Below are 26,353 nucleotides of genomic sequence, written 5' to 3' on the forward strand. Positions count from 1 at the left end.
TGAATAGGAGGGGCGCCTGGGTGGCTCCGTCTGTTAAGTGTCCCACTTTTGGTTTCGGCTCAGGTCATGACCTCAAGGCCATGAGATGGAGCCCCTCATCAGGCTCTGCCCTCGGAGGGGAGTCTGCTTATCTCTCTCTCTCCCTCTCTCCCTCTCCCAAGCCCCTCCCCCACTTGTGCACATACTCGCTCACTCTCTCTAATAAATAAATCAATCGCAAAAAACAAAGAAAATAAGAATAGAAAAATCTCTCTCTGAGGTTTAGTGAAACTGGGGACTTTGAGACACTGGAAATGTTCCTGCCCTCCTACCTGTAAAAAGATGCCCCTCCTACATGTTGTGTGATATACTTTTTATCACAGTATTGAAGTATCCTTAGAGATTGAACAGGCCATCCTCCACTTTTTTGAAATGATCTATCACAATCCTGAGAAATGTGATGACCTGCCCAAGACCATGCATCCAGCCAGGGATTGAACCCAAACCCTCCACAGCAGTGCTTTCCTCAGTGAGTGGGTAGTGTTTGTTGTTCTCCTTCATCATGGATTTGGTTGGGTAAATACTCAGAGAGATAGACTAATAATCCATTAACTACAGGGAAAAACCAATATATACCCCTATAGCTTTGATCCAACTTCTATTAATGCAAGGATCCCTGACTTCCGATGGGCTTACATCAGAGGACAATGACCTCAGGAACTAACTTGTTTTCACCCTTCTCGGTGCGGGCATTGGCCTCATGGGTGGGTGCTTCCAAGTGAGGCCTCTGCTGTGCTGGGTAGTAGAAAGGCCCAGGACTTCTAGCTGGGTAGGCCTGCTGAATGGAATCTGTCACTAACTGTGACTTCAGGCACAGGTACAATTTATTTTCTCCAATACTCAGTTCCCTCTTCAATAAAAATGGGGACATGTATATTGTCTAGGACTCAATGAGATCACATGTGATACATGCTCTGTCAATTTTAAGTCTTAATAGTTGGTAATCTTTTCCTCCTCTTCCTCCTCCTTCTCCTTCTCCTTCTTTTTGGTTAAAAAGTATTTATGCCTATTAATGGCGTTGGGTGAAGGGCTTAGAGAACTCACTACAAGTTATTTAAACTTTTTTTCTCATTAAAAGGATATGATCAAAGCAATTCATGCACATTACAGAAGAATCAAAAAGACAGAAAGTGAAAAAGATGACAATATTCCATTGCATGTTAGTAGTTGATGGATATCTTTCTAGACTTCCTTCTATGCACATATAATATACATGTTATATACAGATAACATCATACTGAGTTACTATATTGTAACTTGCTTTTAAAGTCCAATAATAGATCATGAACATCTTAACATATAAATGAACCCGTTTGCACAACTTAATTTTTAATTACTACACAGTAGTCCGTTGACAGTGGATTCAGTTATCCAAACCAATTCTCTTTGATGGATATGCAGAGTGTTTCCAATTTTCTGCTGTTATGAACATGCTACAGTTAACATTTTTGTGGGTAAGGCTTTGTCCGCACCCTTAATTATTTTCTTAGTACAAATGCCTAGAAATGGAATTACTGGATGAAGGCATTTCCTAATGTGAAAGGGTTTTAAGGACTTGGTTCTCATCAAGATCATTGAAGGTAGCAGTGATGAAAGGCCCCAGCTTCTTCAGGATACCCATGTCACCAGGGTCAGAGGCAGAAGAATGGACTTGCATGTCCATCCATCCTAATGGGGTTCCAGCTCATGTCTGTGGGCTCTAGCCTGCTTCCCACCCCCCCCCCACTTCACAATTGATCTTCTGTTCTTGAACACCTGCCCCATGGACTTCAGGCTCCAGTAGCAGATATGAACACAGTCTTACAGGGACTATTTATTCAGTCCCCTCAAGAAGGGAGGGGGGGACATAATTGCATAAGCCCATTCCCTGTAATACCTCCCACTGATTCCGTTCCTCTGGTTGAACCCTGACAGATACAATCATGAACAAAGAAGACCTATTGGAGGTGACGCTGCTGCAGAGACAGAAGTGACCGTGCATACATACAGAGAGGAAGGGATGGATCTGAGATCTATTAAAGATTGAGGAAGTCAAGACTTGGTGACCTATCAAATATGGCAGTGAGGAGGAGAGAGGGGTCAGAAATGCGCCCAGAGGTTTTAGGTGAGGTGACTTGGTGGAGGGATTTTGGATGGGGATGGGGGTTAGGGAGAGCTGGAGACCCACATTTAAGACTGTTAAATCGGAGAGGCTTGACAAATCTCTAAGTGGAGATTTGTAAGAGGTGTTGGATACATGGAACTGCAGCTTGTAGGGGATGAACAGGACCATCATCAGTACCACATGAAGGCTAACACCATGGGAGTGGGTGAGCTCCCTCTGGGAAAGCAGGTAAGGTAAGAAGAATCTGAGATTGAGAGGCTGTAGAGGAGAAAGCCAGATTCTCTGGATGAGGGAAGATTGAATTCAGAAAAGAAAGGGGGGTGGTCAGAGGGTCAGATGCCTCTTTAGAGAGCTTGAACCAAAAAAAGGGCTAAATATGGGTCCACTGGATTCAGTACCCAGGAGGTCCCTGGTGACCATTGCTGATAGAAGTTTCAGTGGGGTGGTGGGGGTAGAAGCCAAATTGCAGAAAAAAAAAAGATGGGACTTCAAGAAGTTGAGACAGGACCACTATCTTTAAAGTCTTGGCTGTAAATAGAAAAAAGTAATACATGAGGAAGAGGAATACAGGATTGAGGAAGGACTTTTTCAGAAATGGAAAAGATTTGAGTAGGTTTGCTGAGGGTACGGGCCCATTTGAGAGGGATGATTAGAAAGAGAGCAGAAGAGGGAAACTATGGAAGAAGACCACTCCATCGGTTGACTTTGTGGATTAATTTGTCAGGAGGAGCATTCAAAGTGAGGAGAGTGGAGAAGAAACTCCCTGGGATGCTTTGGAGATGGCTGGAGGAGATGGAGACAGAGAACAAACTCCACATGGGAGGTATACCAGGCATACCAAATGGGAGGGATATCACAGCCTCATGGAGAGAAGAAATCGTATAAGAAGGAGAAACAAACCAGTGCATCCGTGGTTTTGGCAAATAAGGAGGTTACTGACCACCTTTGTCCAGAGTAATTTCATTATATTGGTGTGAACCCCAGCCAAAGTATAGTGGATTGAGATGTGATAGAAATGTGATCAATTATCTTTTATTTACCAAGGCAGATATAAGTTAGCGCTTTGTGGGAGATCATGGCGACTGATGGCAGAAGGTCCATAAGTGGGCACTCTGGTGTCTTGGCAGTGCAATTTGGTAAACTCTGTTTGGAAAGCAATTTGACAGTAAATGCCAATAACCTTCAAATATTCATATTTTGGAGTACTCTATTTCTAAGACTCTACCCTTAGAAGGTATTCATAAATACTGGAAAATTTTATGCCTAATAATATTTATCGTCAGGCCACTTATAACTGCGAAAAGGTGGGAACCACCTAAACTTCGGCCAAGAGAGAAGAGTTTAAGTAAACTATGGTATGTTCGTTTGCTGAAATCCTGACTAGTTATCACAAATGACGTTTGTGAGTCCTATAACATAGAAAGATGTTTATGCTATAATGTTAAATTACAAAGCTGGATAGACCATCGAAACTACAGGGTAATTATATGGTGTTTATAAAGCATCTCTATGGCGGAGGCAGGGGGGTCACATGAATACAATACAGAAAAATGTGACTAGTCCCAGTGTCAGAGATACAGGACTATGTATAGGAGATCCCTATTTTTATTCTTTCAGTTTTCAGTATGTCCCGAATTCTCTTTAGTGAACATGTAACATTTTTAAAAAATTTAAATAAGCATTTTTTATTTTATTTTATTTTTTTAAAGATTTTTTTATTTATTTGAGAGAGAGAGAACGAGAGAGAAAGAACACATGAGAGGGGATAGGGTCAGAGGGTGAAGCAGACTCCCTGCCAAGCAGGGAGCCTGATGCAGGACTCGATCCAGGGACTCGATCCAGGGACTCGATCCAGGGACTCCAGGATCATGACCTGAGCCGAAGGCAGTCGCTTAACCAACTGAGCCACCCAGGCGCCCCTAAATAAGCATTTTTTAAAAAGAGGTTTGGTGGTAGGGGCGCCTGGGTGGCTCAGTCGGTTAAGTGTCTGCCTTTGGCTCAGGTCATGATCCCCGGGTCCTGGGATCAAGCCCCGTGTCAGGCTCCCTGCTCAGCGGAGAGCCTGCTTCTCCCTCCCCCTCTGCCTGCCACTCTGCCTACTTGTGCTCTCTATCTCTCTGTCAAATAAATACATAGAATCTTTAAAAAAAAAAAAAAAAAAAGAGGTTTGGTGGTAAAGGGAAGGGGAGGGATAGGGGAGTGGCTTGAGAGAGGGGAGTGGGTTTTTAGGATGGGGATTATCTGAAAGGATTTATGGTCAGGGGAAAGGGTGAGGCTGATTCAGGAGAAAAAAAGACTCCAGGAAGGACACAGTAATCACGGATGGGGTGGGGGAGGTGGTGGTGGGGTTGGGAGAGTAGCTTGAGAGAGGGGAAAGACATCTGTTTTGAGCAAGAGAGGAGGTAAGAACGGGCAACTCTGGAGATGTACTGGAGGGAAGTGGAGGGACTTTTCACCAGGGAACATTTATTTTATTTGGAAACTAGGAATCTCAATCCGTTGAGAGCCAAGATGTGGGAGGGAAGTGGTGTCATTTACCATGTGTCATCTCAACAAAGATTCTTATTTAAGCCTTTCTAAGGACAAGGCACCATTCTATGCAGGCTGAAGAATAAGAGGGTGAATTAAAATGAACCAGACAATCTGAGACATGCAAACAAATAGCCACAAAATAGAATAGAAAGGGCTCTGTGCCATAAAATAGGTCCAGAAAAGGGTGGGGCTTTTAAGCTGGGGCTTAGGGAAGGCTTTTTGAAGAAGAGGCTATTGGAGATGGGTCTTGGAATAGCACTTAGACATATGGTTTGGGGGCGTTGGGGAGAAGACAGGGAGTAGCATGAGGTGGTACAGGAATAAGAAATCCCAGGGTCTATTCAGATGAGATCTAGTAGCTGAATTTGGTTAGAACATAGTATATACAGGAAATAGGATATAGAAGGTGAGGGAGCCGATTTTGTAAGGACTTGAATGCCCAGGTAAGGAATCTAGACTTTATTCCATGCATTAGGGGTTTCTAAATTTTTTTAATCATGCACCCTATTAGTAATAAAATGTTAGAATATGTTTCCCTGATATATGTATGACTATTTATTATATGTGTTTATATCAATAATTAATATATTAAATATTAGCAGAGCTTAATTTCTTTCTTTGTAAGTAAAAACAAATAAAAACAGATGCCTTTAAGAAAATGAGAAAGCAAGTCACAGACTGGGAGAAAACATTTGCAAAAGATAAATCTAATAAAGGACTTTATCCAAAACATTCAGAGAACTCTTAAAAGTCAAGAGTAAAATAAACAACCTGATTTAAAAATGGCAGGAGCACCTGGGTGGCTCAGTCAGATGAACGTTGGACTCTTGATTTTGGCTCAGGTCATGATCTCAGGGTTGTGAGATGGAGCCCCGCATTGCATGGGCTCCATGCTCAGCGGGAAGTCTGCTTCTCTCCCTCTCTCCCTACCCCTCTTCCTCCTGCTCGGTGTGTGCACGTGTGCTCTCTCTTTCCCTAAAATGAATAAATAAATCATTAAAAATATATAAATAAATAAATAAAAATAAAAAAGGGCAAAGACCTGAGCCTCAACAAAGAAGATGTACAGATGGGCAAATAAGCATATAAAAAGGTGCCTCACATCATACGGCAATAGGGAATGCAAACTAAAACAACAATGAGATATCACCACACACCTTTTAGAATGCCAAAATCCAAAATACTGGTGAGGGTGTGCAGCAACAGGAATGCTCATTTTTGCTGGTGGGAATGCAAAATGGTACAGTCACTTTGGAAGACAGTTTGGTGGTTTCTTACAAAACTAAACATACTCTTACCATACAAACAATCCAGCAGGCATGTTCCTTGGTATTTACCCAAATGAAGCAAAAACAACATACACACAAAAACCTGTACATGGATGTTTACAGCAGCTTTATTCATAATTTCCAACACTTGGAAGCAACCAAGATGTCCTTCCACAGGTGAATGGACAGATAAACCGTGGCCCATCCAGACAATGGAATATTACTCAGAGCTAAAAGGAAATGAGCTATCACACCATGAAAACACATGGAGAAATTGTACATGCATACTGTTAAGTGAAAAAAGCTAATGTGAAAAGGCTACATACTGTATGATTTCAACTATATGACATTGCAGAAAAAGCGTAACTGTGGAGACAGTAAAAAGATCAGTGGTTGCTGGACGGTGGAGGGGAGAGAGGACTTTCAAGGCAGTGAAATGTATGTGTGATACCATAATGGTAGATACATGTCATCATGCACACGTCCAAGCCTATGGAATGTGCGACACCAAGAGTAAACCCTAATGTGAACTGTGGACTTGGGGTGAAAATAATGTGTTGACTTAGGTTCATAGATTACAACAAATGTAATACTCTAGTCAAGGATGTTGATAGTGGGGAAGGCTGTGCCCATGTGGGGACAGAGGCAGATGGGTATGCTCTGTACTTTTTGCTCAGTTTGGCCGTGACCCTAAAACTGCTCCAAAAAATAAAGTTTGTTTAAAAGGAAAAGTCACTGTCATATGACCAAATGTACACAGCCAATAAATATAGTAAAATATTAAAAACCAGAGAAATCGATTTCTGATCCTTTCCCCCCACAAGCAAATGATTTATCTTGTGCATTCCTGGGGGTTTGCACCCCCTACTTTGGAGACCTGTGGTCATATGAATCCTCCTTTGGCAGGGGAGTGCTGCAACCTGGTCTTCGTGCATAAGCCCCTGGAGCCCAGTATGAGACTGCTGGAAGGAGGCAAGATTGGTTAGGAGGTCAGACTTTTTTTACTTACTCATTGAGTTCTTCCTCTAGGCAATGCCCCCAGAGGAGGCAAAGTAAACAAAAAGGAATACAATGGAGGAGGCTGTAGAGATGATGAACACATTATTGCCCAGTCCAGTTACACTGGGGCTTGTCTCAGTGAGGACCAAAGGCTACAGAGCCATGGATGAACTTTGGGTAAGGTGAGACTGGGGGAGGAGGGCATGGCAGTGGCCTAGTGAGGAAAAGGCCTTGCATCCACCAGAGATAGCTGCTGTTTCTTGTATTGAAGGCCTGGAAGTGAACTCATCCCATGGCCTGCCCCTGCATCACCAAACTACTGCCTACGCATTCCCCACACTGATCCTTGCAGGACCCACATGCCCCCAACAGAACCCCTTTTGCTGTCTGTCCCCTCTTGGCACTGTCATCTTCTTTGTGCTATGGCCTCTCCTGCCAACTGATATACCATCAAGCATCCCTCTTTTGCCCAAATCTTTCTTTCCACTGTGCCTTCTGAAATTCCCTTTCCTTAGTAAATAAAGCTACCTATGTTATTAACCTCGTCAATTCCTGGGCTCAACCGAAGGCACAGCTGCTCCATAAAAACTGTGGAAGAGATGCTTCCATCTGGTAACATTTCCAGTGCTATTTCCAGGATGGTTAGGCCTCTCTGCTTGCATAAACCCTGTTTCTTTGAGAGTCATGCCACGTAGTTGCCTCAGCCTCCTGCTTCCGGTCACTGTCATCTTCTGACCTTCTGGTCACTCTCTCTCTGCTGGAAAGCCTTTAGCTCTTGCTTACACTCCTGCCCTCCACCCTCACCCTGCTATTGTTCAGACAAATTCATCATCCCCATGGCAACAGTCTAGCTTCTTTCTTACCTGACCACTCTGACTCTAGAGACCAGCAGCACCCAACTCCACATGGAATCACCCTGGCTCTAGGAACACCTAGAGTTTTTTTCCTCCCAATTCCATTTCTCTTTTTCTAAGACACTACGACCTGAGGGCCAGATGCAGCTCACTGTTAACTTTGTAAATAAAGTTTTATTGGGACACAGCCATGCCTCTGTGTTTAGGTACTGTCTATGGCTATTTCTTGCTACAATAGCAGAGTCAAGTAGCTGAGACAGACACCATATGACCCACAAAGCCTAAAATATTTATGACCTGGCTTGATAGAAGAAGTTTGCTAACCCCCATTCTAAGCACACAAAATAAAATAAAAATCTTTTTCTATAAAATTAATACCCAAGTATTATAGAAAGTTTAGAAAATACAGAAAAGGATACAATAAAGAAAAACAACTCGTTATTCCATAACTTAGATACAATCACTATTAATATTTTAGTGTTTTTCTTTCTGTTATCTTGTAGTTTTCATGCCTGAGTGTGTGTAAATATAAATATGCCTATATACAAAATTAGGATCATAATTTTAAAACCTGCTTTGTGATTTCAAAATATATTATGAATATTTTCCTATATGAATTATTATGTTTTTGTAACATGATTTAAACTTTCTGTGTAGTAGTCCATGGAATGGATGTAACAAAATTTAGTCAGTCATCATTGCAGAAAATTTATGATGTTTACAATTTCTGCTCTTTTAAATAATGCTGTGATGAACATTGTGAACATTCTTAGCTCTGGAAGGTCATGAGAGGAGGGTTAGAGTCATCACCTACAGAATGGACATTTTGTTTTCTCTCTCTCTCTCTCTCTCTCTCTCTCTCTCTCTATATATATATATAGTGATAAGAATGCTAGTAAGTCAGCATTGTATTTCACATATTCCTAGTGGTCCTTGGGGGTGTGGGGGCCTGGGTAGGGGGTGGGTAGGGAAAGGGCTGGAGGCAGGAGAAACAGTATACACTAGCACCAGCAGTATTTTATGAAAGCAATTAACTGGGAAACAATGTTAAGAGTGCTATATTATATAGGTTACATATTCTTGCTTTAAATCTTAAAGACAAAAAAAATAGAATTTTCTTTGTGATGAATAAAATTTTAATTGTTGGGTGACTGGGTGTTATGAACCAAACTGGGCAAGATGCAGGGATGGGAGTCAGTTGGGAAGACAAATGGACCACTTGAGGTTTGCACATACATATATCTTATGATAGTGACATTTTAAATAGTGGGATATTAAAATAGCAATAAAGTCTCACCTTATACACAAAATTAGAAACAACTTGAATTCCCCCAATTTTAAAAATTAGCCAAAGATTGGGGCACCTGGGTGGTTCAGTCTGTTAAATGTCTGACTCTTGATTTCGGCTCAGGTCATGATCTCAGGGTCCTGAGATTGAGCCCTGCATCAGGCTCTGTGCTGGGCATGGAACCTGCTTAAGATTCTGTCTCTCCCTCTCCCTCTGTCCTTCCCCGCACCCCCTATCCCCAGCTCATGCACACGCATGCTCAATCTCTCTCTCTCAAAAAAGAAATTTTTTTTTAAAGATTTTATTTATTTATTCATGAGAGACAGAGAGAGAGAGAGAGGCAGAGGGAGAAGCAGGCTCCCAAGGAGCAGGGAGCCCGATGCGGGACTCGATCCCAGGATGCTGGGATCTTGACCTGAGCCGAAGGCAGACGCCTAACCATCTGAGCCACCCAGGCGCCCCACAAAAAAAAAATTTTTTTTAAAGATACAATTAGCCAAAGATTGAGTATTTTTTAAGTAAGTACATTGTAAGCCTTATTTATGACATTGCTGTATGACTGTCCCATGGAAGGGAAATACCCAGCACCCTTTGTCAGTATCATGGGGATCACACTTTTTTTTCATGAGCAGCAAAATTTTGATGAGTGATTTTGATGACCGCTATTCCATTATTCTAATGTTCGATGTTATCATAGTTGCAAATATTAGTATCATCCTGACATTCATCAAACATTGTTAATTCATGGTGGTGTTACAAGTACTGAAAAATACACCTGAAATTCAATAACCTTGGAACATGAGTTAGATGTGATTAAAAAGCCACTAAGATGGCAAGTAAGTGAGACACATGCAATGATATTTATTTAGGAGAGAGCAGTCTGAAAAACATTAAAGAAGATGCTTAGAAAATATAGAGTAGTATTAATGCAAAAAATGTGCTATAATAGCAGGAGACTTAACAGCTCCATAATTCATCCTCTCTAACTTATGTTTATTCTTGTGAAGACAATTTTCTAGGATATGCACATTTTGAATAATGTTGAGTCTTCAGGTATGTATCTCTTAGATAAAATAAATCATATAGGAAATTGTTCTAGGTAAATTCAAGTGAGGAAATCCTAGAGACATTTGGAAATGCAATGTTGGAATTCAAAAAAGAGACCCAAACTGGAGCTGTAAAGATGGATGTTATCTGTGCAAGACTGAGAGTTTAAATCATGAGACTTGCTAAGGAGAGAGTACACATTTAAGAGAAGGTCAAGAACACAGTCTTCTGAAGCCACCAAAATCAGAGGACAGGAAGCAGAGAGGGAGGATACTTCCTGAGAACCTAGCACGTGTCAAGAAAGTTCCAAGCATATACTTCTAGCATCTCATTGAATCCTCGCTGTCGCCCTGCCAGGCTGCTGCCCACACCTGGTTGTAGAATGAGGGCAATGAGACGTGAGAGGTAAAGCAGCTTGGCCCAGGTCAGTCAGGTCTGTTGGATTCACTGCTTCCTTGAGAGGCATGAGATCAAGGCATGGGTAAGCCTGACATAGAAAAATCAACTGCAGGGGCGCCTGGGGGGCTCAGTCAGTTAAGCGGCCAACTCTTGATTTCGACTTAGGTCACGTTATCACTGTCCTGGGATGGAGTCCCACATCAGGTTCTGCACTCAGGGCTCAGGGGGGAGTCTGCTTGAGATTCTGTCTCTCTTTCTCTCCCTCTACCCCTTCCCCACTTGAGTGCATGCACTCTCTCTACAATAAATAAATAAATCTTTTTAAAAAAAAGAAAAGAAAAATCAACTGCACAATTTCAAGACAGAGAGGAGAGAAGGTGAGGTAACTCAAATGAAATGATCCAGTGCCCTCTGCCTCCGTGAATGGCACCACCATCTACCCAGTCTGCAAAGTCATAAATCCAGGAGTTATCTTTCACTTCCCTCTGTCTCACCCCTATATCAAACCTGTCAGGAGCTCCTAGGATATCTACCTGAAAATTATATCCTGGCTTCACCACATCTCCTGCCCACCACCTTACCCTAAGGTACACACTCCTCTCTCCCCTAGAAAGCTCTAGTCCTCTTCTTATCCCAGCTACAACCCATTTTCCCTACAACAAAAAACAAATGAATACCATTGAGATTTGGGGCATTAGCTAATCATTATTCATTGTTGGGGCTTCATTACTGGGGCTGACCTGTCCATTTCAGAGTGCGTAGCATCCTTGGCCTCTGTCCAGTAGCCCCCCAAGTGAGCGCCTCCACTGACTTTCAAACATCCCTCTGGGGAAAGGTGATACTGCTCAGCCCCACCTCACCCATCCCCAGGTTGAGATCCACGGAAGCTGGGTGATCATTTAATGTAAATCAGATTATGTCACTTACAACCTTTAGTGGTTTCCCATTTTACTGAGAATAACACCCCAGTTCCTTCCAAGGTTGGCAAAGCTGTTCATGACCTGGCCCCATCTACTTCTTTAACCTCACCTTCTAGAACCCTCCTCCTTCTCCTCTTACGTGCTTCGGTCCAGCTTCCTTTCTCATCCTTGGCCACGTCAACCTATCTCCTGCCTCTAGGCCTTTGTGCCTGTTAGTCCCCTGGAATAGCTTCTCCTTTGGTTCTTCTGGATTGGCCCTTCTCTCTTCCTTCAGGCTTAGGCACCGATGCTGATGTAGGTGTGAGGCTGCCAGTGGCCATCCTGGCTAAGACTGAAGGCAGGCCTTGCTGAGAGATGGAGGCCGGGGAGAGACGGTATCCTTTGAACTCCTGGATCCTGCTGCGCCTTAGGCAGGACTCGTCCATTTGAATTCCCAAATTCACAGAGCAGTAACATTCCCCTTTTACTTATGTTGGGTCGGGTATCTACCACCTGCCCTCGAACACTGGCACTAATACTCCATGTGTCCCCTCACGGCAACTCCTGTGTGTAGCAAGGGTGGAAAGCACATGAGTCTCTTTTAGTACCGGGTGAAAGTTGCCTTTTCAGGGTCTTCTTTCAAGTTCCCTTAAGGAAGAACCAGAGGTGCTCAAACCCTCCCGTTCCCAGGTCTCTACCAAATTCTCTCTCCCAGCATCCTGCCCCATTATCTCCTCTCTCTTTCTTCTTCCATCTCTTCTCATCTTTTGCCCTAAATATGCTTAAAAATCCTCTTTCCAGAAAAGGAAATCTTCCCTCGACCCAGTTATCCTTTTGGATTCCATCTTATCTCTCGCACCATTCACCATCAAACTGCGTGAAAGAGAACGCATGAGTCTCTCCATTTCCTCATCATCTACAACCAGTTGATCCCCTGCAAGTAGCCTTTACACTCATCCTCCCAGTGAAACTACATCTGCCATGACCTCCAAATCAGTCAGCTAACCCATGGATTTTTCTTGGTCCTATTCTCATTGCTCTTTCTGCAGCATTTAGCCCAGCCAACCATACCTTCCTCATCTTCCCTGGCTTCTGAAATACGTAGTGGTTTTCCTACCTTCTGGTTACTGGAATATTGGCAAAATCTCTAGGAAACAGTAATAAGGTATCAACACTTGATCCGGTCTCTTTGGTTCAAGTGAACCCACTCAACTGGTTGTTAGTCTCACTTCTTTAAAATTCTGTCTGAAAGGGCCTATCCTTTACATTGCTCAGAACAACTTAATGCTAGGAGGCAAAACAGTGAAATTGTCCAGTTACCATTCTATACTATACGAGTATCCCTCCTCTATTCATACTATAAACCAGAGCTTTAACTTAAGGTGTTAAAATGGATTGGCTAGAAAGACCAATCCTCTGTTATGAAATGAAGTGTATACAGTATAATCAACAGTTATTTTAAACATAAATAATGAAGAGGTATAATTAAAGTGAGGCTCCTGTGTTAATTACCAATTTTAATCCCCCCTTACCTGGACATTGGGAAAAACCACTGGTTGGTTTGTACAAAGTTCAGGCACTCTGTCCTCCTTTAACAGTATTTTCTGACCCTCATGAAATGAAAACAATGATTTTTCTCATAAGGAAATGGGCTCATTCTATGGCTTGTGAGCAGGTCCTGGTCTCATTTTTTTTCCCTGTGTATAGTAATACTGCTGATTTTTGTTCCGTTTTATTTCTATTTTCACTTAGATTTTGCCTAGGGACATTTGTGATATGGTTATTTTGAAGGTAGGTCACATGTGAGCTTGGAGGGAATAAGCAATAATCATAACCACATTTCAGCTTAGAACCTTCTTTACTAAGGAAGGTCCTTCAGTCGCTTTTATTAACAAGAAAATATGAGGTTGGCAAGAGCACCCCTCAAAGTCCCAGTTCCAGTTGTTTTTTTGAGGTCAAAGAAGGCAGAGAACACGATGGTGGTGACTTAGCATCAAAACAATGACCATCAAGTTGCCAGCCTTATACCTTCCGTGAGACCTAACATTGCCCCTCTGCTTCCATCCCCTGAAGAATGAAGAGAAGTTGGGATTGAAGACTTGATATTAATCTAGACGTGTGTAGCACCTGCTTTGAAGGCAAACAAGACCCCCTCCCATACCCAGACTTGGAGAAAATGGTGGCTATCTATGTTCCTGGGCCAAACCTTCTCATCTCTGACCTACATCTACACCTTGTAATATCTGATTCTCCCTGGGCAAGGACGGACCACTGGACCAGGACCAACAACAATACCAGGCTGCACCACCTTGGGGGCCTTGCCCACATGGAATGCTTCTCCTGAGGTGGACTCCACAGAGGCCACCCCCATGAAGGCATGGCGCAGGTCATAGTGTGTGCGGTGCCCTGGCAGAAGCGCCTCGGGAACTGCCACCACCATGGGTCCCACCACCAGGTCGGCTGCCGGCAGGTCAGCCAGGGAAGGTGCAGGCATCGCTGGGTCTTCCACGGGGGTGGGGTTCACCGCATCGGGGCTGTCTGGTTGGGGCTGCGGGAGCAAAGACTGGAGAGAGGACCACGTCCAGGTTAGCTACCTCTCTGCTCACAAGCAAGGCCACTCATGCTTCTGGGTGAACCCCACCCAATTCTCTCCCAGTAATAATTTTTATTGGCAAGGAATCTGACCAAAAAGAACTACCTAGGTGCAAAGGATTGTCATCAGAGCCAGAAGGAAGGGGTAACTGGCCTGTGGTAGCCCCTTTCTCACCAATTGTCTTGGGCTTGGTGGACTTATACATATATCCCACGAGCAAAAGCACCCCGCTTTATAGCTTCTACCAGCAGCGTCACCTGCTTGTCACCTACACCTGCAGCCACGGGGGGCAGCCAGGCAGATCTGGCCACCTGTGCAACTCAGAGTACCACCCCCACCCCCTGTGAATGGAAAGATGGACTTGTTAACCTCACACGAGCATTGGCCCTGTCCCGCAGTCACTAGTTTGCTGGAGGGGAAGGCATGGTGGAAGTATCCTTTCATTCGTTGACAATTCCATATACCCAGAGCTATTTAAGATTGTGGGGCTCACAAGGACAGGGCCCAAATGCCCTGTCCTTACTAACATTGCATATATGTTAAAGGATCATTGTATTCTGAGGATGAGGGCCAGTATACCCATGATGCCCTTACCTGTGGTTGGAACACGGTGCAGGTCACGGCCACATCTTCTCCACCAAACTTCTCCGTGAGTGTAGCCTTACAGAAGCCATATTGCTGCACGCAGAAAGAGAAGAGTTATTTGAACTGGTTTTAAGAAGTGGATTTTCTCCCCCAGTTTCGCTGATCCTCCAGGTTGAAGGAAAAAAACCTTCAATTCTTAACTCCTTAAAAAAAAATTTTCCCCTAAAAGTTTCCAGTTTCTGCTTATCGAAGATATACAATATGTAATTCTAAATAGAAGGCAGAAAATCCAGGTATGCTTTGAGATTGTAAGAGATCACCCATAAGGGGCGCCTGGGTGGCGCAGTCAGTTAAGTGTCCGACTCTTGCTTTCGGCTCAGGTTGTGATCTCAGGGTCATGGGATAGAGCCCCTCATTGGGCTCCATGCTCAGTGCAGAGTCTGCTTGAGATTCTCTCCCTTTCCCTCCCCACTGCCCCTCCTGCTCATGCTCTCTCTCTCTCTCAAATAAATAAATAAATAAATAAATCTTAAAAAAAAAAAAGAGATCACCCATCATCCCAGAAATTGTGGTGACCCAGGAAAACTTTTGTCAACATACATGTATTTCTTTTTTATTTTTAAACATATTAAAAATCATTTAAAAATTGGGATCATTGTGACTATACCATTTTGTACCCTGTGTTTTTCACTCACTATAATATGATAACATTTTCTTTTTTTTTTAAAGATTTTATTTATTTATTTGACAGAGAGAGACACAGCGAGAGAGGGAACATAAGCAGGGGGAGTGGGGGAGGGAGAAGCAGGCTTCCCGCAGAGCAGGGAGCCCGATGTGGGGCTCGATCCCAGGACCCTGGGATCATGACCTGAGCCGAAGGCAGACGCTTAACGACTGAGCCACCCAGGCGCCCGATAACATTTTCTTATATCACTCATTATTCTCTCAAAACCTAATTTTTAGGGTCTGTATAATTTTCTATTTATTGATGTACCATATTGTATTCAATGATGCCCTCCTGTTGGACACTCGGGTCTCTTTTGGGCCATTTTGAATCCATGATCAATCATCTCATTAGATAGATTTTGTCAAACATCTCTGATGATCTCTTTAGGCTAGATTCCTAGAAGTGGACATTACGGCATCAAGGACTTCAAAGATTTCATCTTAGTGGTGTATCTAGAAAATCTACAACGCACTCCTGGAAGCCGGGTATGACTTGGCCCAGTTAGGAAACAGCCTCTGTCTTTCTCTGAACCCCAGGGGCCTTCAGTGGGGCGATGACTTGGTGACAGCTCTTCAGCGGGGAGGTGACACCACGGAGGAAGGCCTGGCATAACCCAGCCCCACGGGGAGTGGGCATTTTTAACTGTTCTCTCTGAGGCCCCAAGATACTAACTCGATGTGAGGACGCTCTGTTCTACTGCTGGTTTTGCCGTCCGCACGGCGTGGCCCGCTCACCTTCTCTGCCAGCAGGTTGCACTTGGCTGGATCGGTGGTCTCTTGAGCAGCGCAGTCCGTGGCAGCCACGGCAAACTCCACATACGTAGAAGGTGGAAGAGGCTGAGGAGGATAAAGGAAAATGCTTAGGAGGCAACACGACTTCACGAAAAGGCAGGAAGGAGAGGCTGGAGGGGAGGAGCAAGGGCACTGGGGTTGCACGCTCGCCGAGAACACACTGAGTGGCCAGCAAACATGGCCCCCGTGGCCACGACAGGTCAGTTATTGGGGCTCTGTGTTCTGAAGGGCTTGTATACAGAGGTGAAGGAGGTAAAGGTAGCCACTGCCCATCATTCAGGGCAGAGATGAGTTTCCAGAATGCCCACCTTAACTGACCTGAGTGGGAGCCCAGGGCCCTCCCCTCCCTTGGCCTTTCCTCTTTTTAAAAAAAATTGTTTTAAAATTCCAGTTATTTAACATAGAGTATAATGTTAGTTTCAGGTGTACAATATAGTGATTCACAGCCTTCCCTCTTGGGGCTGCACTTGGAGCCCTAAGATTCAGGTTACTCTAAGATGGGGTGGGAAAGTGAAGAGATTAACACCTCTCCCACCTATCCTATCATAGAGAGCAGGATCCAGTGAAAAATCTAAAGAAAAGTAGAGAAGACACTTGTGCTTTTCTTTCTTGTAGCATTTGGATGCTTACAACAATAAAATATCTGTTATTTGGTGGTATCGTCTGGGGTGGGGGTTTCTGAGAATCACATGTTCTGGTTCATCAGAATCACCACCTATATGTAGAATGCATTTCCAAGTATGCCATGGCTGGTATCCAGAAGACCAGTTTTCTTAAATATTAGAATTCTGTTGCAATCAAATGTGCTCAATACTCCACTATACAATTAAATTTTTGTTTCGGTGATTCAAAAGGCACTTTAGGATCCTGCCATCTATATGCCTATCTGTGTAAGTAGGTTCACGCCTTTATAAGTATCAGTTATGAGAGTGCTGACGACCAGTGGTGATGGGTGACAAACACGTGCAAACCCGTGAACTTACAGCGCGTGCTTCTGGATAATGCCGGAACTCGCACCTGCTGCCCAGCAAGCCCTGGTGGTAACCAGAGCTGAGGAACCTGGGACAGGCAGCGGCTGGCTGTTTTATGTTAGGGTGACTCCCCATGGGTGAGGTGCTGAAGGTCCTCTCTGGATCCTCGTGACACTCGGTGTCCTCATACCGCTCATACCCCTAAGGACCCCATCTTTCCCTTTTCTCCTACCACCAGCCTTGCCTTCCTGTCGCTGCCCCTGCCCCTGCCCCTGCTCTGTCCCTCACCGCTGTTTTACCACCTACATTCCCTCAGTGCCGCCAGACTGCCCAAAGGCCTGTCCAAAGGTCTCAGTCTTACCACAAGTTGAGCCCGAGAGACTTCCACCAGCTGAAAATAGGAACCATTACTCTGAGCGTTGAAGGCGGTCAGCGCAACATCCACGGCGTGCACTACCTTGGTGTCGTTAAGCGGGGCCAGCAGGGGGCAGTCTGGGCACACCTTGTGCACGTCCTCGGCTGAGTCTACGCACCGAGAAGAAACCAGTATGGGTTGGAATTCTCCAGGGCATTCGCCCCGGCTCTAGCTTATTTTGAAAGGCCTAGGACATGCTCCAGATGGCTTCAGCTGCTTTCTCTGCTTCTTACTCAGCCTTCAGGTGGCTCCTGTCCTGCTGGCGTTTCTGCAGGAGCCCCTCTCGTCAAGGGGAATTTTCACCGCCAAGGACAACAACTCCTTAAACAAAGTTTTACGATTCCAGATCCCAGGAAATTGGGCTCCTTCTTTTCCTCACCAACAAAGTGGCTAAAACTGCTTACACTGAAAGCAATTCAGGTCCCTTCCTCACTCTCTCCACAAGGTAAAAATAAGAATAATCATCATTATCTCTACCTGGACTGGAATCGCATTTGGCAAACAACACGGAAAACTGGCCATCCTGTTTCAGCACCCGGAAATCACAGTCCCCTTCCACAGCCTGGAGAAATAAACCCACAGTGAGGGCTGGGGAGGGGAGCTGGCCTTTCATTTCTCACTGGGAGTCCGGGGGTGGGGGGTGGGGTGGTCCCTCAGACATGATGTCAAAGATGAGCCTCATGAAATCACCTCGACTGAGTGATATTCAAACATGATGCTCTCTGGTTTCAGAAAGGGCTACAAGAAAGTTGAGCTGTTGTAAAAATCCGCCCCAGGGCAGGAAGCATTAAATGGTCATTTTAGCAACTGCACGCTGGCTAGCCATGAAGAGAGCCTGGGAAGCTGGGTAAAATGGGCCTTCAATTTGCAGAACCACCGGGGAACTGGCTGGGGCACCACCTGCAGTCACCCTAGGAGGGGCACTCACATGCTCCACCACGGGCCTCACGGTGCAGTTGACCAGGGGGGTGGGGTCCAGTACGTGGCAGGTGGTTTCCAGCGTGTCTATTTCAAGCTCAAACACCTCTCCCATTGGCCGCTGTGGAGACACAGAATGAAGCGGTGAGCAGCCTATTCCTCTGATCCCGTTGAGCGGACCAAAGTGTGAGCCCCCATTGGGCTTGAAGTTAGCCCTGTCGGAGAGGTGAGGGAAAAGTCATTCCTGTTAGTCAGCACCTCCCCCCAGCTCTGCCCTGGCCTGTGGACAGGACAATGGCCAGGGCTTCTCAGGTCTTCTCCTGTTGGCTGGGCAAGCTCTTAGATGGTGTTTGCAAGGAAGAAAGGGCCATGGGCTTGGGCAGGTCGATGGAACCACAGTCATCACTCTGAGCTCTATTTGGAAGCTAAAAATGAGCATTGATACTTAATTTTTAAAATTTCACCCTTCAAGCAGTGCTTTGCAAAAATCAGCTTTGGACTTTTTTCAATCAAGTGGCAAAGTAGGGTGGCATAGGATTATATCTTAGTGTTTCTTCGTCTTTTCCACCCCTCCCTCTACTTCTTTCCGCCTTCCCTCTCATCGTCTCCTTTCCCTCCTTCCCCATTTTCTTTTCCTTCCCAAAGGAAAAGTTGTCCTTGGCTTTTGTCTTTGGGCTTGTAGATGCCTGGATGCGAAGTTGCTGCTCTCTACTGCCCCCTGCTGGGGATGAGGGGGCAGAGCGAGCCTCCCTCTGAGTTGAAACTGTAAGTCACTAGTAGAGTTGGGAAGGAGTAACAGTGAAGGCAGAGATAGGGGAGCTTGGGAAATCCTTGTAGTTGTTCAAAATATCATTTGAGGGCTTTTATTGTCTCACACACCTCCTCACCCCCTGTCCAGCCCCCTCCTGAGACCCTTGACTACAACCCAGAATGTCTCCTCTTTGTTCCCTGCCCCACCAACCCCTGCTCCTCCCCACCCCCGCTCCCTCCCTTGCTCCTGGGAAGAAACCAGAGAGTTTGCCCCTCTGCAGGTTCCTCGTGCTAGCAGATGTGATCTTTGAGGCACCCAGTGGAGCTCCACACGCAGCTTCTTTGGGCTCAGACACAGCAGGGTCACTTACCCGAGGCCACAGCCTGACTTTGTCAATCTGGTTCAAGATGTGCTTGTAGCCTCGAAGCACGTGGCTATTGATGTAGTCCACGGCCGCCAGCGCTGCTTGCTCTGTTTCCGGGTCATCACAGTTCGGTTCGTTATAAGCCAGAGTTGGCCCCACTGGGACAGAATGGCAGCCCCAGAGCTGAGCGAGGCAAAGGAGCAGGGCGAGGGACCTCATGGCTGCTCCGGAGAGGCCCTAACAGCTGAGTGGATGGCTGGAAGCTTCAGGAACCAACCCAGGTGCTCTGCTCCAAAAAGTAGGCCGGTGGAGGGCCGAGGGCTTTATTTATCTGTCGGAGCCTGCTGGAGGAGTTGCATAAGGACGTGGGATGACTTCTGTTCCGGTTCCAAGTAAACCCCTGCAAACATCAGCTCTGGAAAGGCAAACAGGTTAGGACATCACTGGTCCCCCAGAAATCTGCCAAAGTCAATGCTGCTGGGGGCAGGCAGAGGTGGGGAGGGTAGGGAGATGCTCCAAAGTCGGCTTGGAACATGGAGGGGGTGAGCTGTGCACCAAGGTGAGGAGGGGCCTGCACAGCCAGCCCTGTCATGCTCGTGGAGTGTCCCTTGCTGGGATCAGGGCCTGCCATGGGGTCTGTGAGGGGAAAGTGGGGATAGGCAGCAATTTGATAAAATCCTCTAATGTCAGAAAGAATGAGCACTGGGTGTTACACGCAACTAATGAATTCCTGGACACTACAACAAAAACTTACGGTGTACTATATGATGGCTAATTGAATATAATGAAAAAAAAATTTTTAAAAGAAAGAAAGAAAGAATGATCTCCTCCTGGAGGGAAAACAAGGCCCGCAGATGTAGCAAAGATACAGATGGTCTAGAGCGAGCAGGAAGAGCTACTGGAGATGCTAAGATCTTGGGTGAGAGCCTTGGAGAAAAGAAGGAAGGAAGGGAGTGATTTCTGCCTGAAGTGTGGAACAGGGGTGAGAGGAGGAGTTTCCCGAGGCAGGGTTGGGTGGGCTGCTTTGCTCCCTCAGACCACGCTGCCAGGGCCCTGCGCAGATGGGCACCAACCTGGGTGTGGTCAGTGCCCCCCCCCCCAGTGCAGCAGAGGGGCGCCCTGGTCTAACAGCCACTCCCTTGGCAAAGCTCTGGTTTTGAGTCCTTCCCTGCAGGCTGAGATGCTTTGGGGGCAGCTAAGAATACAGATGCCTCTGTAATGCCCTTCGAGGCCTAAGCAGAATTAGAGTCAGTCTTTATGGCCAGAGCACGGGGCCAGAGTGCTGGTTCCAGGCATTGCTTGTAAGTGGCCCTTGACAATCCCAGGTGTGGCCTACAGGAGTGTGGGCAGGATAGTGAGAGGCTTGGAAAAAATCATAGAAGGACCTGGCTTGGTTTAGCCTGGAGCAGAGAAGCCCTAACATGAAGTCCCACCTGTTCTTCAAATATTTAGAGGTCACCATTAAGCGTAGATGGATTTGTTCTGTTCTCTGATATTGAGAATAATATTTCCTCTTGAAAAAAGACAGAAGCTTTCTACAAAGGAGCGTAATCCTATTGATTTGCTGGGAGCTGAAAGGTAAGCAAGGGGGAAGTGCGATGAGGCCAAGGAGGTAGATGTAAGGACTGTTTTCATATTTACTTCCAGGTACTCCTATGGTCATATGGAATCTTAATGACCGAGGCTCAGAAGCTGTGGTTGGGGCTCCAGGTTCTCTCTGAGAGTGAGGTCCTGGCTCTTCGGGACACAGAAGCTCTGGTCATCTAGCAGGATGATCTTCAGGACCAAGGGTGACTTTCCATCCACCTTATGCAACTTTGTGTGGATGCAATGCTTTTCTTTTAAGTAATCTTTTAAGATATAAAATATGGTCATTACTAAAAATTTGAAAGTCACAAAAATATATGCAAGGAGTACATACTTCATAGGTCATAAGCTCAGGTGTATGAAATACAACTTTATTTTCCACACACACTTGAATTTCTGAGTCTGAGCCGTCTTTTGTGAAATTTAACCTAGTCACTTATAGGTAACCTTATCTCCCAGATGCTTGGTAGCAATCCAGTCCCATTTAGGTTGACCCCTTATGCTTTTTCTGCCCCCTAGGGTTAGAAGGAAGCCTGAGTGGGGAGGGGGAGACTTATGCAAATACCACTTTAGTGTATTTAGTGGGGCAGAGAGAGGCGCCCACCTCTGCCTGTGCAGCTGGGGTTTGCGCTGGCCCTTTCTGCCAGGTAACCATCTCTGCTGGTGCTCAGGTACATCCACCTGACATGTCCCCCCCCACACAAGCTAATGTCTCACTTGCCCCCATTTAGTCCATAGTAAGACATCCCTCCTGCATCCTCTGATCAGGGGTCCCTTTATCTCAGCCCTGGGACCCTTTCTATACCAAAAAAGGCCTTTTCTCAGCTAAGTACCACTCCCTTCTTTAACCTTGCGAAAATTTGGCTCTCGTGCCCACCCCTGGCATGGGGGGCTTCATGAAGCTGCATTCAAGCCCATCTGCCCAGACACTGAAAACATGGCCCCACCACCGTGCTCTGGTGCTATCCCGCCACACAGGAGACTTCTCCCCGTGATGTGATGTCTCCCCATGCTACCCATGCGCCCCTCCCCTGCCCCCCACCCCTGAAGCGAGATTCACCTCTCCTCTGCTTTGGGACTCCCACACTGGTCTTGGGGTGGTTCTGCTGCCACCCCAACCTGAGGGTGGGGAGGGGGGAGAAAAAAGTTCCCTTTGATCATTCTTTTTGATCATTTTTCTTTTGGTATCTTTGGTATTAGATCTTCCATGGGTGACAGTTTCTAAAGCATGAGGTATTGTTTTATTTCACTGATACTAGAAACACAAAGCCTGTAGTAAAGAGTAATTGATACCTCACCTGTCACCCTATCAGATATAAACAGCACTCGTCCACAATCTCATCATCCAGAGGTCAACAGTGCCCATGTTTCTTTTTCTTTCCTTCTTTTTTAATGGTGTCAATGGTCTGTCATATAGTCTTTTTTTCCATCTTGTCTTTTTTTTTCTATGCAAAGAATTGTTTTATATATAATTGAAATCATATGGCACATACAACTTTGTCTTCTTTTTTTCATTAACATTGTAACTTGAATATATTCCCATGTCATTAATGACTGCCTATGATTCTCTCGTGTGTGTCATAATGTATGTAACCACTTGCTTATTGCTGAGCACTTACCTTGTTCTCAGCTGATCATTATCATGTACAAGCTGCAATGAACTTTTGTATTTAGGAATCTTTGGCTATCTAGTTCTTTTTGCAGGATGGATTCTTACTAGAGGAATCATCGATTCAAATAATTTAGACATTTTTAAAGCTCTAGGTTTTTCTGGCCAAATCACTAACTGTGATCAGAAAGAATGTGCCGATTTATGTCTCTATCATTCAGCTGGTGTAGGTCACGTTGGGTATTGTCTCTTTTCCTCTGCTATTGTTTCCATGATGACTTTTGTGGGAATCACATATGGGAAAATCACCAGAACTCTTTTTAAATGTATTTCATGAGTATCTTTGGTTATATCTCAACTCTCCATATGTCTAATACTTACAAACTGAAATACCTGTAGAGTCAAGCTTAATAAAATGGTCCCTTAAATTTTTTTTCAGTTTCCTTAGGTAAAAATGTTGCCATTTACCTACGGACAATGAAGAAGAAAATAGATGATATTTTGGTATGTTTTCCAAGATACTTATAGCAAAGGGTGTCCAAGGGAGGCTACGGGTACTCACTGTGCCTGATGGCACCAATTTCAAACTGGGGAAGATTTTCACATGCTGAATGCATGCACTTATAAGTTATCTTGGGTTAGTTTCATCCACCTGGCTCCGACTTCTTTGCATGCCAGCAGGAGGTAGGTATTTACTTCATTTTCTGCTCATTAGTCTCATTATTTTATTACTTTTCTGTGCATTAATCTCTGAGGCCCACATCACTGTACTAAAACAATAATTTCCATTGACACTACGTCTGAGCATATTGAGGCTATCAGAGGTTTGTTCAAGTTGGTTGAGGAGACCAGGCCCAAGGGCCTGAGGGCCAGAGAGGGTCAACAACCTGCAGGGCATGGCAGCAGGGCACTGGGCAGAGCTTGCTGGCTGGATCCCCCGTGCGGCTGGTGGCGGGGTTCTCAAGATGGCGGCTGAGGATGGCACCAGGTCTTCTGAAGTCAAAAGTAGGGCTCTCTCCTAGGGCGGCGATGCATTTGAACTCTTCCGAGGCTGCCTCTGTGTTTATAATTACCAATCAGAAGCCAAGACGAGAAGGACTGTGGCAAGCTGGGGTCGGAGCTGCCGGGCGTCGGTTGTGTCGGGGGCCCTGCAGGCAGACGCGGGTCTCAGAGGGGAAGGGTAGAGCTAGAAGGGGCTGCAATACCAAGTCACGCTTTGAGAACAGAGGTGAAAGCTAGAAACCCAGCCTCTCACAAAGCAGAGCATGACAAGTGGACGTCAGCAGAAGCCAGAGGGACGATTGGTTTTCACAGGGAGGAAGTCACAGTGGTTGGTGCTTTAATCGCTGGGCTGGATTTCTGGCTCTGCCCTTTTTGGTACTTAAAGGGCCTAGCCCTGAGAGGCTGAGCATTAATTTCTGATAAGCCTGGTGTTTCTTCATTCATATGGGCATTGAACAAATGTTTATTGAACACCCACTACCTGTGATGTCAGGTGCCTGGACGCAGAGTGACAAGAAGACACCATCTGCCCTAAAGGAGCTCACCTGGACTCATGTGGCCCAGCAATGTCTGATCAGCCAAGAACTACAAACTATTATACAAAATTATCATAACGTTTGTCTTGTGGAGACAGACTGGAATTTATTTCTTCAATGTAAAACATCAGTCAGTGGAATGCAAATTACCCCTGTCCAAGGACCCATCAGGTTTTTTGTGAAGGTAACTTAGCACAGTTGCCCTGGGAGTAATCTGGAAAAGCCCTTTGTACTCAGTGCCAACACACCAAAATTGGGAGATGTGGGCAAAAATTATTAAAATTATTAAATTAAATTATTAAATCACAGTGACCAGTGGTGATTAAATTATTCCCTTTCTTTTGGTGGAGAGACGGTTCTACAAGCTCCCCACCAATCCTGCCCTCATAACCATGACCAGGTTCTGCAGATCTAAACCCCGAAAAGGAACTGCATTTGAGGGTATCAGTGGGGGGAGGAGTAAGGCCTGGATTAAGGTGGGACAAGGGAGAGGGTGAAGGTGCACAATTTAAGGAGGTGCTCATCCTCAGGGTTGCATCTCCTTAAATTTTATGCCCTAGGCTTAGCCTGTGTCACACTTTAGTCCCAGCCCTGGGGAAGAGGCTTTATCTAAACCCAGGACAGAAAGAAAAGTTTGCACTTCATCACATCTTTCTACTCTTTCAGGTAAAGTTCTTATATCCTTTGGGCTGGTGATGCTATGCGTGAAATCCGCCTCAAGCACACAGTGATCCTTGCAATAAGCTTTTCATTATCACAAAAGAATCTATGGGGAACTTGCCATTCTCTTTTGTTTGAAGGAAGACTTCCTACTATTCTTACTGTTCACTGTGGTCTTGACACCCATGCAAACATCCTGTCTCGCAAAAGACAGGGTTAACCACTGTAGGGTTAAAGAAAGGGTGGGGAAATTGGCCTTTCTGAGGCTGGAATAGCTCCTCCTCAGGGAAATGTCATCATCCTCACTAATGTTAGTGACTCCTTATTCTGTGGAAAGCGTGCTTTAATCGTCATAACTCCCTGGGAACTGTACTATCCTCATCTTTCCTCCTTTACAGGAAGAAACAGGGGCTCAGAGAGGTTCTGCAACTTGACCACATTACACAGCGATGAAGTCTGGATTTAGCCCAATCATTTTTTTTCTCTATTAACCCCAAACCAAAAGAGTAGAGGGCCCAAAGAGAGCTGAGAAGGTTGACTGCTGTGTATTGTCTATAAGGGAACAAATCATTATTCTTAATAGTAAAAAACATGGCTATGTGCTATAGTTGAAGAAAAGTGAAAAAAAGAGAAATGTACTAGTTTGGTTAACAATGAAAAGAATAAATAAATTAGCTTATTCACATAATTTCAGTCAGTGGAAAATATCTGGAAATCAATTTTGCAGAAGAGACTTTGACCTATTGACTTAAGTGATGACTCAGCTGGTGTTGAAATTATCTTGACTTCAGGTTTGGAAGGTAAATAAAAGGTAAGTTATTACATTATTTCTGGTTAAATGTTTTCCAGGGGAATGGGAGTCAATGCAGAAAATCACATCCATCTCTTCTGCTGGTTTCTGTCATCAACTTTTGATATCTTCAAAACAAGATGAGTGGTACTTTCAGACAAGAAGGAAGATGAGAGGTGAAATGGTCATCTTCTAACGGGCCCCGTGGTGTGCTTTCTGGGGCTCTCGGACAAGGAGACATTCAGAAGAGCTGTGCTTTACCATTGGAGGGTCAGATGGTTATAGTGAGGCCACTGAAGTCAAGTAACTCATTGCACCTTAGAAAATCGGGGTACTTCTTTATCTGGGTTTGGAATGGGTCCCTTCAACAGTGAGTGAATATTTTAGATTCTGTGGATCCATTTGTTGCCTTGTATTGAGTATTCTCTGGACACACATTCATTAACTTCAAAGCGATTTCTTGGACACTTACAGTGTGCGAGGTGCTAAAGGATGCACAGATGGGAGATACAGTTCTTGTCCTCAGATGGTCAGCAATGGATCTGGCTCTACAGCACTATGTTGGTTATTATGAACACACAAGAGAAGTGTTAGCTGTTCCTGCCCTCAGCCTGCATTAAATCCT

The 26,353-nt window shown here is 45.0% G+C and overlaps 1 protein-coding gene and 1 long non-coding RNA gene across 3 annotated transcripts; one reads left to right on the forward strand and one right to left on the reverse strand.

The window, feature by feature from the left end:
- The first annotated feature begins 823 nt into the window (after window positions 1-823).
- Window positions 824-3,263, forward strand: LOC110582706. The gene is made up of 3 exons (XR_002480461.1): window positions 824-856; window positions 1,954-2,371; window positions 2,868-3,263. It is a non-coding gene; the product is annotated as an uncharacterized LOC110582706 (long non-coding RNA).
- A 9,363-nt stretch (window positions 3,264-12,626) lies between these two features.
- Window positions 12,627-19,988, reverse strand: AHSG (alpha 2-HS glycoprotein). Of its 2 annotated transcripts, none has more exons than XM_021692353.1 (7): window positions 19,551-19,988; window positions 18,440-18,550; window positions 17,989-18,073; window positions 17,458-17,621; window positions 16,069-16,170; window positions 14,617-14,700; window positions 12,627-13,977 (listed from the first exon to the last, which is right to left on the reverse strand). In XM_021692353.1, the coding sequence occupies exons 1-7, from the start codon at window positions 19,761-19,763 to the stop codon at window positions 13,657-13,659; spliced, it is 1,080 nt and encodes a 359-aa protein (XP_021548028.1). In that variant the 5' UTR covers window positions 19,764-19,988; the 3' UTR covers window positions 12,627-13,656. The 2 variants fall into 2 exon arrangements, with proteins under 2 accessions (XP_021548028.1, XP_021548027.1); XM_021692352.1 differs by having other exon boundaries at window positions 12,627-13,992.
- Window positions 19,989-26,353: the final 6,365 nt, after the last annotated feature.

Source organism: Neomonachus schauinslandi, chromosome 1 (genome assembly GCF_002201575.2).
Source record: "Neomonachus schauinslandi chromosome 1, ASM220157v2, whole genome shotgun sequence".
Lineage (NCBI taxonomy): Eukaryota > Metazoa > Chordata > Mammalia > Carnivora > Phocidae > Neomonachus > Neomonachus schauinslandi.

What these genes read in the sequence shown, in the direction of transcription:
- AHSG (XM_021692352.1), bottom strand. Translation starts at nt 19,763, where the DNA reads ATGAGGTCCCTCGCCCTGCTCCTTTGCCTCGCTCAGCTCTGGGGCTGC. An exon ending in CAAATGCGATTCCAGTCCAG is followed by an intron (nt 17,622 to 17,988) that starts GTAGAGATAATG and finishes CTCGGTGCGTAG; the next exon opens with ACTCAGCCGAGGACGTGCAC. An exon ending in GCAACCTGCTGGCAGAGAAG is followed by an intron (nt 14,701 to 16,068) that starts GTGAGCGGGCCA and finishes TTCTGCGTGCAG; the next exon opens with CAATATGGCTTCTGTAAGGC.